The sequence below is a fragment of the Anarhichas minor genome, unplaced genomic scaffold (genome assembly GCF_050575085.1).
Source record: "Anarhichas minor isolate MPS153535 unplaced genomic scaffold, ASM5057508v1 ptg000088l, whole genome shotgun sequence".
NCBI lineage: Eukaryota > Metazoa > Chordata > Actinopteri > Perciformes > Anarhichadidae > Anarhichas > Anarhichas minor.
In genome coordinates, this window is record NW_027466534.1 from 53,206 (window position 1) to 62,500 (window position 9,295).

At 46.4% G+C, this 9,295-nt stretch overlaps 1 protein-coding gene across 3 annotated transcripts in view; it reads right to left on the minus strand.

Annotated features, from left to right (window-relative positions):
- Positions 1–1,890: 1,890 nt before the first annotated feature.
- Positions 1,891–9,295, minus strand: part of sorl1 (sortilin-related receptor, L(DLR class) A repeats containing) — a 58,596-nt gene continuing 51,191 nt past the window's right edge. For all 3 annotated transcript variants that reach the window (XM_076081978.1, XM_076081977.1, XM_076081976.1), the window contains 15 exons: positions 8,062–8,190; positions 7,378–7,504; positions 6,812–6,981; positions 6,523–6,635; positions 5,965–6,069; positions 5,806–5,872; positions 5,150–5,232; positions 4,774–5,055; positions 4,526–4,645; positions 3,859–4,023; positions 3,548–3,722; positions 3,059–3,165; positions 2,665–2,857; positions 2,367–2,579; positions 1,891–2,187 (listed from right to left, as the gene is read on the minus strand). In XM_076081978.1, the coding sequence (XP_075938093.1) occupies positions 2,120–2,187; positions 2,367–2,579; positions 2,665–2,857; positions 3,059–3,165; positions 3,548–3,722; positions 3,859–4,023; positions 4,526–4,645; positions 4,774–5,055; positions 5,150–5,232; positions 5,806–5,872; positions 5,965–6,069; positions 6,523–6,635; positions 6,812–6,981; positions 7,378–7,504; positions 8,062–8,190 (2,117 nt within the window). In that variant the 3' untranslated portion in view covers positions 1,891–2,119. The remainder of the gene's footprint in view (positions 2,188–2,366; positions 2,580–2,664; positions 2,858–3,058; positions 3,166–3,547; positions 3,723–3,858; positions 4,024–4,525; positions 4,646–4,773; positions 5,056–5,149; positions 5,233–5,805; positions 5,873–5,964; positions 6,070–6,522; positions 6,636–6,811; positions 6,982–7,377; positions 7,505–8,061; positions 8,191–9,295) is intronic.

The following is a 9,295-nucleotide window of genomic DNA, read 5'->3' on the forward strand; positions in this document are numbered from 1 at the left end:
TCCGCTAGCGTTGAAACAATTAATCAACTATATAAATGAATGATTAATCATTTAAGTCATTAAATTAGCAAAAGCGGCAAAAGTTCACAGTATGTACTGCTTTTATAGAATAGAAAATGTTTAAGTTTTGAATTGTTGTCGGGCAAAACAAGCAACATGAGACGCTACCGAGCGCTGAGGAAAAATTAAGAGACAAAACGGTAAATAAAAAAATCAACAGCTGATTAGATAATAAAATAATTATTTGCATCTCTGAAATCCACACTGAGCTGTTTGCGTAGCATTTTGATGAACTCTGACACAAAAAGTTTGTTTATTGACATACTAAAAAAAATATTAAAATTGTATTCCCAAAACAAAAAAATGTAAGCTTACTTTCTGTCTCTTTAGTCACCAAGCTAATTAGCATGCTATTAGCTAGCTGGCATAGTTTTACAATTCATTTATTTGTTGCTAGCTTGATTACAATCTAACTTGGTCATCGCTTGTCGTTGACTCGTGCTAGCACACAACCAGATAACTAGCATGCTACTAGCTAGCTATTTATTTGTTGCTAGCTTGATTACTAGCTAACTCGGTCTGCGCTTGTTGCCGACTCGTGCTAGCACACAACCAGATAACTAGCAGGCAACTAGCTAGCTATACTTTTAAAATGTATTTATTTATTTGTTGCTAGCTTGATTACCAGCTAACTTGGTTGTTGCTTGTCGCAGACTCGTGCTAGCAAACAACCAGATAACTAGCATTTAGTTAGCTTCCCAGCAACAACTACTGGCCAACTAGCCCCGTAAGTCAACCAACGCCACCCTCCACCCATTTAACAGAGTTACTAGTTTCTGGAAAAACACGGCTCTGTTGAAATATCAAGACATATTTAAAAAACCTCTGCACCACTAGACACTACTACGGGTTATCTTTTGTGATTTTATTTGAATTATCCCTTTAAATCTGTTTTTTCTAGACTCTTCCTCATAACCACAGAACAATAATCTGCGTCCGCCGGTCGTTCCAGCCTCAGCTGAAGGTCTCCGTGCCGACTCAACAGTGCTGCTAAAGCCATGGTGGTAATAATGGTGATGGTGGCGCTGCGCTGGTGTCCGACTCCGGCACAGTTCCCTGAGAACCCACTTCCCTCTACGACTACAGCTATGGCAAAATACTGGGGACATTAATTTGTGTTCCTGAATGATTATTTAAAACAAAACACATTATTTTACAGAATGATATGGTGCAGCATAACAAGGAGAGGACATATTAAAAGCCAATATTTACAAATCGGATGAACAAACGCCGTGAGGGGAGAATATTCTCGTACCGTGTGTTTGCCTCTACATACCGGACATACAACAGTGTGCTGGTGGTGGAAAGTAAAGGTGTATCTATGAGGTCACTACATGGTGCCACTGGTCGACCCGATCGCTGAAATGGACAATTTAGATTATGTGAATGATGAAACACGATCCACATCACCGTTCGGTCTATTTGTACATATTGTATACAGCATTTCTCTCCCTCTCTCTCCATATATATACAGATATATATATATATATATATATATATATCTGTATATTTATGTGTGTGTGTGTGTTTTTGCATTCTATATTCCAGTCCCTGGATGCTTATTTTGGCTTTGAGCAATGGACCGCTCCGATGGATGCTGAGTTTGCGTCACAAACAGAGTCTCTCTTTTCCCGACAAACTCATCAACTCCTTCACAGTTTGCTTCAGTGTCCACCTCTTCCTCGCAGTCCTGTTTTTTTTTTTTTTTTTGACCCCATATATATATATATATATATATATATATATATATATATATATATATATATATATATATATATATATTTAATATATATATTTAATATATATATATTTAATATTATAAAAAATAAGTTATTGCGCATCCACAAAAAAGTGCATTGTATTTTTGAAAAATATCTCTCTCTTTTGACACTTTTATCATTTTTTTTCTTCATGTTTCCTGCTAATCGTGGGGGGCGGCGAAGTTTCCGCCGGTTTCTTCTTCGCTCCGTCGTACCGCGCCCGATGATGGGAAGTCGGGGGGGTGGTGGGGGGGATGGGGAGAAGAGAGAAACAGGAAATGGAGGGGGGGGACCTCTCCCTACGCGATGACCATTGGAACGTCGTCTGAGAAGCCGCTGATCATCGGAGCATCTTCATCATCATCACCTTGAGAGGGAAGGAGGAGGAGAGAGGAACGTTTAAGGAAATGTTATTACTAATGGAGCTAACAGCTAACTTACTCAACCTACTAAAGTACATTATTATCCTCTTGAAGAGTCCAGTCAAGTACCACAACCAGGTTCTGAACCCAAATGATCAAAAAAACACATCTTAAAATGTCTCACCCAGTTCATCCCCGGAGGAGAAAATGGCGGAGCCCAGGCGTGAGTTGTAATGGGAGTTGGCGAAGGCGGTGAAGTTGTTCTGCAGCCGACGGTGTCGCAAGTAGAGCGCCACCAGTCCGCCGCACACCCCCAGCAGCAGCAGGAAGAGGACCGGGACCACCACCGCCGCCACGTCCCCCGTGTGGCCCTCGCCGTGGGACGCGTCTCTGGCCCCTGGACACGAGGAAGTAAGGTAAATGTGTATGACTATTGGCACTATTTCGTCCTTTTTAAATCGTGTGTGCGTGTGTTCCACTACCTGCCGACAGCTGGTTGTAGAGCAGCAGCGCCGGTTCCCCACACAGCTGGCTGTTGAGCAGGCAGCGCGCCTGCACCGAGAAGGTGTAGTTGTGTCCCAGCAGCAGGCTGCTGATGCGGAAATACGTCTCCGTGGTATTTCCCAGGTAGGACGTCTGGTTGGTCACGCTGTCGTACACGTGCACCTCATAACCCTGTGAACAGCAAACACGAGGTGATGGAGGATGTTAGGAGCACAGAACTAGTTTTAGACGATATTCAATGAGTTAGAAGATCATTATTCACCAGAAGTATACAAAGTATCAGTATTGTACAGTGGTAGATGCAGTAGTCCAACCCTCTATGCAAAGAGGGCTGTAGGAATGTTCAGTGAACATAGAGGTTTCCTGTCTCACCCTGCTCTCGTTGAAGCCCTTCTCTCTGACTGCCAGACTCTTCCACAAGAGGAACACGTGGTCTTTCTCCGTCAAAATCTTCAGGGCCTCTGGAGCCTGAAGAGGAACTGCATCAGAGAGGGAGATAATGTTCCTTTGAGAAGGTGAAGACGAGACATGGAGCTCGTAGGAAGGGGACAGGTAATGCTTCAGCATGAGGCTTAACAGTTAAAGATACATATAATCAGTTTGGACATACAGATCGCAAAATAACCATAATCCTGTCGGTACGGAAGCCCTGAGAGGACAATGCTGCTCCTTTAATATTTGCTCCACATGGATCGTTCACTGAGGAGGATGCAGACTTTTTGTAACACACAGTCTCAGTCTTTTAGTTTGACACCACGTATGAAGCCGTCACGTGCACATATATATAACCCCTTCATGTGGCTCGTATGTGTGCAGCGAGAGGACACGCAGGTTGATAACTAAACAGGTGAACCGGCGTACCTGTGCTGAGGGTGAAGCCGGCCTCCTTGCTCATGTTGCGCAGGCGGACAGAGACGCTGTAGCGTCCCCCGGGCTCCAGGCCCTTCAGCTGGTACTCCACCGTGTTGTTCCTGGTGGTCAGCTTGTAGTCCCACTCCTCTTTACGGATCACGTCGCGCACGTGGATCGCGTACGTCTGCAGGAAGACACGAGCACAAAAACACACGGATGAGAAGACGCCTCTCCGTCAGTCAGAGCAGACGTCTAACGTACCGATAGCAGAACCGTTAACTCTGGACCTCAGCGATACTCTGAGACGGTTCCGTACGTACCAGCGGTGAGTTGGGGGCGTCGTAGGGCGGCTGCCACTTCAGCGTGGCCTGCGTCTTGTCGACCCGTACGCGATGGAGGTTCCTGGGCGGCAGCCTCTCGTTGGGGATCATCTTCACCACGGAGTACTCAGAGGGGGGGCCCAGGAACGGGGACACGGCTCGCACCTGGAGGATCACAGTCATGGTGGATTACATGTGTTATCATGGTCCAGGTATCTAACCCACCATGTCAATCAAGCTCACATAGAAACTAACTCAATGGGTTTTGTGTCGCTAAAAGTTCATACATGTTTGTGAATGCTACATTTGACTATTTTAGATCCTTGTTAAAGGGTTTCCACAATAAATATACATAGAATAATCAAGTGTTTGGTTGTGTCTGCCCTTTGCCTTTATATCCTCTCTTCTCTATAAACATTAAAATAAGGTGGATCTATAAAACATGAGGACCAGGTCCCAGACTGTCAACAATCAGTCTCACTGTGACTTTAAGTTACACAGAGAAAGACGTTCCACATCTCCTCTGAAGTAACGTGTGAGTTGAGCTTCTCTCTTCGGTGTCAGCAGGATCAGGACACCTGGCGGCGGCGGGGTATTGAAGTGGAGTGAAGAGGTTTCTGCAAAGAGCTTCAGAGGAAGTTCACAGGACGTTGAGAAAGAGACTCACCAGGAAGAGGTACTGCTCGTCACTGTCCACTGTGACCGTGAGGCTGAGAGACGTGGTGCTGACCTGATGGGGGCTCCGGTACAGATCCAGGAAGGAGGTGGCGTAAAACACACCGTACAGCTGCACCACACACACACACACACAAAGTCAGTGAGGAGGATCAGTAGAGGGTTCTCTGGTGAGCGAGTTGTCCTTTATAAAATATATCAAAGATTCATTTGGGGGGGGAGGAGCTAAAGGCCGTGTACCTGAGCGAGGGTGTTGTTGACAGTCCAGCTGCAGTCCACGGCCGTCTGGTTGAGGGCCCGGGTTTTGAGGAAGGGCCGCTCCGGCTGGGCTCCGGCGGTCTGATGGTGGGACAGCGCGGTGGGACTGTCTCCGATGGTGGTGTGAGCCCACACGGCCACCTCGTACACCGTGCCCGCCGTCAGGTTGGTCGCTTTGAGGATCCGCTCTGTGACCGTGTAGTTCCTGCTCTCCTTGACGTGGGAGTCAAACTGCCAGGACAGAATCACTACGTACTGCTTCACCTGAGAGGAGCAGAGAGGAGCTCATCGGTCACACCGACACAGACGGGACCAGCGAACCGAAGGCGGGTTTGATTCTAAACAGAGAAGCTCTCACCTCGTACTGAGAGTTGAAGCTGAACGAGAGGCTCATGGAGTCGCCGGTGATGCTGTCAGCGATCACAGAGGGAGGAGGAAGAGCTGCAGCACACAGAGAGGTGTTTGTCAAATAATCTATTTACTCGTTTCTGTGAAAACAACTTCAACACCAAAATTTAATATTTGATGAATAAATAATGTGCTTTAATGTTCTTAATCCTTAATGTTTCTGAGTAAATGTAATATTCCAGGCTGAACACACGTGTGCCGTCCTTATTAAGTCTCCAGCTTCCACATGTAACCCCCGTGTCTATTGTGACATTGCTATGAATTGTGGGTAATTCCCTTGTGAAAAAGTCTGCAGAAATTATGGAAAGAGTTCATAAAGGGCTCAAAATGTCTGAGGGAGAGATTCAGCCACTGGAGGATTTGAAAGGGGGACAGAACTAAACCCTCGTGGACTTTAAAGAAACGCTCCTCAAAGTCTGTGAGTGAGGAGATCAGGATGGGGATGAAGTCCACCGGGGACAGCAGAGACAGAGACAGGAGGTGGACACGTCTGCAGCCTTCACATCAGCTACCAACAGCACAGCTACAACACCTGAAACGCCCGTTTACACCAGCAGGGGTCAGTGCTGAGAAGCTGTGTGACTCTCTCTCTCTCTCTCTCTGTACCTTTCTTCGGGGTGATGGATTTAACCTCGGACCAGTTGCCCACACCTCGACTGGTCACTGCCGCCACCTACGAGACATCACAGCAAAGCAACGTCAAAACACAACAACATCACATTAACCCTCCGTGTTCTGTGTGTGGTCATAGAGGCCGTTTCTCACCCTGAACCTGTACAGAGCGTCCTGCTGCAGCTCCTTCACCGTGCTGCTGGTTGTGGTGCATCTCTGAGACATCCAGTCCAGACCGGACCGCTCACTGTACTCAACCTGACACACACACACACACACACACACACACATTTTATTTCCTTATTATTTGAATTGTGTGTTTTTATGAAGACAAAAACACTATGAATGACTATAACAAAGTAAAAGTAGAACATTTAGTATTTTTGATGGTTTACTGACTTCAGTAAACGGTGGCTAAAATAAAAAGTCTGGATCCTTGTAGACCAGCTGCTGTAATCAAACAACAAAGGGATCTGTATCCGTTAATACGGATCATCAATGATCGACAATTAGTTGGTGGCAAAAAGAAACGGATCATGGTTCTCTAGAACTTATATTTGCTCCCTTGTTTGTTGGTGCTGATCCGATCAGAGAGGTTTCTGACCCTCATAGGTGCTGAACAGGTCGGTCTCCTCACTGAAGTTTGTTTTGTTGACGATACGACTGAAGACGAAGTCGTGAATCAGTTTAAATCAGACGAAGAGGACTCACGATGTACTCTCTGATGAGGCCGTGTCCTTTGTCTGGAGGGCTCCAGGAAGCCTCCACCGTCCCGTCCTCACCGTTATCACAGGCCAGCTGCAGGTTCCTGGGGGGGTCGGGCACTGCAGGACGGACACACACACACACACACACACACACACACACACACACACACACACACACACACACACACACGGTAAGTACCAGAAAAAAAGCAGATTTAGCGTAAAACAAACCAGATTTTTAAATGACTAAAACGAACAGAGACATATAACACGATGGATGGTGTGGTACTCACGTCCCTCCGGCGTCCTCACTGTGATCACCTCGTTGGTCTTGTGCAGCTTGCTGAGACACTGAGTGAGCACCTTGACGTGGTAGGTGGTGTCCGGCTTCAGCACCATCAGCTTGTAGCTGGTCTTGTTGCTGTGAGTGTCCATGATGGTCCACTGCTGGGTGCCCACCAGTCTAAAGACCACGACGACCACGACACGTGATTGGGACAATACTTATAATAATAGCAACTTTTTACTCCTTTAAAAGTAATAGTAATACTGTACTTAATACCTGGTACCCTCAGTAGTTCTACTACTATAATACTGTACTTATTACCTGGTACCCTCAGTAGTTCTACTGCTCGTTCTACTACTATAATACTGTACTTATTACCTGGTACCCTCAGTAGTTCTACTGCTCGTTCTACTACTCTAATACTGTACTTATTACCTGGTACCCTCAGTAGTTCTACTGCTCGTTCTACTACTCTAATACTGTACTTATTACCAGGTACCCTCAGTAGTTATGCTACTAAACCGAGGGTGTAAAATAATATGCCAGCTGGAGCAAAAGGTTGCTGAAGCTCACCTGTAGTATACGAGGAAGTAGCAGGAGTCCAGAGGGAGGTTTTTGGGGCGGGACCATGTCAGGGTGATGGCACCCAAGAAGTCAGGGGTCCACTGGAGGTTCTGGACTTTATAGGCCAGGCTGTCCACTAAAGAAAGGGGGGGGGGGGGGGGGATTCCTCAGTTTAGTTTCATCACACAGCCTGAAATAAACACCAACAGCCACCAAGTGGCAGCATTGCACTGATTGTAACAATACTAGATGCTGCTTAAAGGAACTGAAGCTGTTATCTTAAAGACACCAGACTCTCGGAACACAGCAGCTGCTGGTCTACTGCTGGTCTACTGCTGGTCTACTGCTGGTCTACTGCTGGTCTACTGCTGGTCTACTGCTGGTCTACTGATGCCTCCATCGGTTAGTTATAAAGACATTCACCAAAGTCACACAATAAAGTCTGGTGTCTTTAAAGAGAGCAGAGATAACGGCTCCAGTTCCGTGAAAATATTCTCAATATGTTTCTCCAAACTCCACCTACAGTAGAAGTACGCTGACTGTAGAAGGACTTCATACAATCACAGTTAAAAACCCTTTAAGTGCCTCAAAGTACTGAAGCAGACATTGAGTTGATCCCAAAGTGAGCATCTTATGAAAGGCTAACATCCTCAAACCATCCACTCCTGCGTAACCTGAACCCGGTGGACCTACGGGTGCAGTTGTCCTCGTCGCTGTGGTCCGAGCAGTCCAGGAAGCCGTCGCAGCGCTCGCCGTCCAGCACGCAGGCTTCCCCGTCAGAGCAGCGAGTCCCGTTCACACAGAGCAGAGGCCCTCGAGTGGCTGCAGGGGGAGAGGGAGGATTACCCGCATCTCATTATGAACCACTGACACGACTGGACGTAGTGATGGAAAGTACAAGAATACCGTTTCATGTTTCCTGTGCAGCGCAACCAACGTTTACATTTATTAGAATTATAAATGTATCTAAGGATCTAAACTCTACAGCACGTTGTATTCCGCTCAAATCTGTGTGTGTGATAGTGTGTGTGTGATGGTGTGATGGTGTGTGTGTGATGGTGTGTGTGTGATGGTGTGTGTGTGTGTGTGTGTGTGATGGTGTGTGTGTGTGTGTGTGTGATGGTGTGTGTGTGTGTGATGGTATGTGTGTGATTGTGTGTGTGATGGTGTGTGTGTGATGGTGTGTGTGTGATGTGTGTGTGTGTTTTGTGTGAGATAGTGTGTGTGTGTGTTTTGTGTGAGATAGTGTGTGTGTGATGGTGTGTGTGTGATAGTGTGTGTGTGTGTGTGATGGTATGTGTGTGATAGTGTGTGTGTGTGTGTGATGGTGTGTGTGTATGTGTGTGATAGTGTGTGTGTGATGGTGTGTGATGTGTGTGTGTGTTTTGTGTGTGAGATAGTGTGTGTGTGATGGTGTGTGTGTGATAGTGTGATGTGTGTGTGTGTGATGGTGCGTGTGTGTGTGTGATGGTATGTGTGTGATAGTGTGTGTGTGTGTGTGATGGTGTGTGTGTGTGTGTGTGATGGTATGTGTGTGATAGTGTGTGTGATAGTGTGTGTGTGATGGTGTGTGATGTGTGTGTGTGTTTTGTGTGTGAGATAGTGTGTGTGTGATGGTGTGTGTGTGATAGTGTGATGTGTGTGTGTGTGTGATGGTGTGTGTGTGTGTGTGATGGTATGTGTGTGATAGTGTGTGTGTGTGTGTGATGGTGTGTGTGTGTGTGTGATGGTATGTGTGTGATAGTGTGTGTGATAGTGTGTGTGTGATGGTGTGTGTGATGTGTGTGTGTTTTGTGTGAGATAGTGTGTGTGTGATGGTGTGTGTGTGATGGTGTGTGTGTGTGTGTGATAGTGTGTGTGTGATGGTATGTGTGATAGTGTGTGTGTGATGGTGTGTGTGTGTGTGTGATGGTGTGTGTGTGTGTGT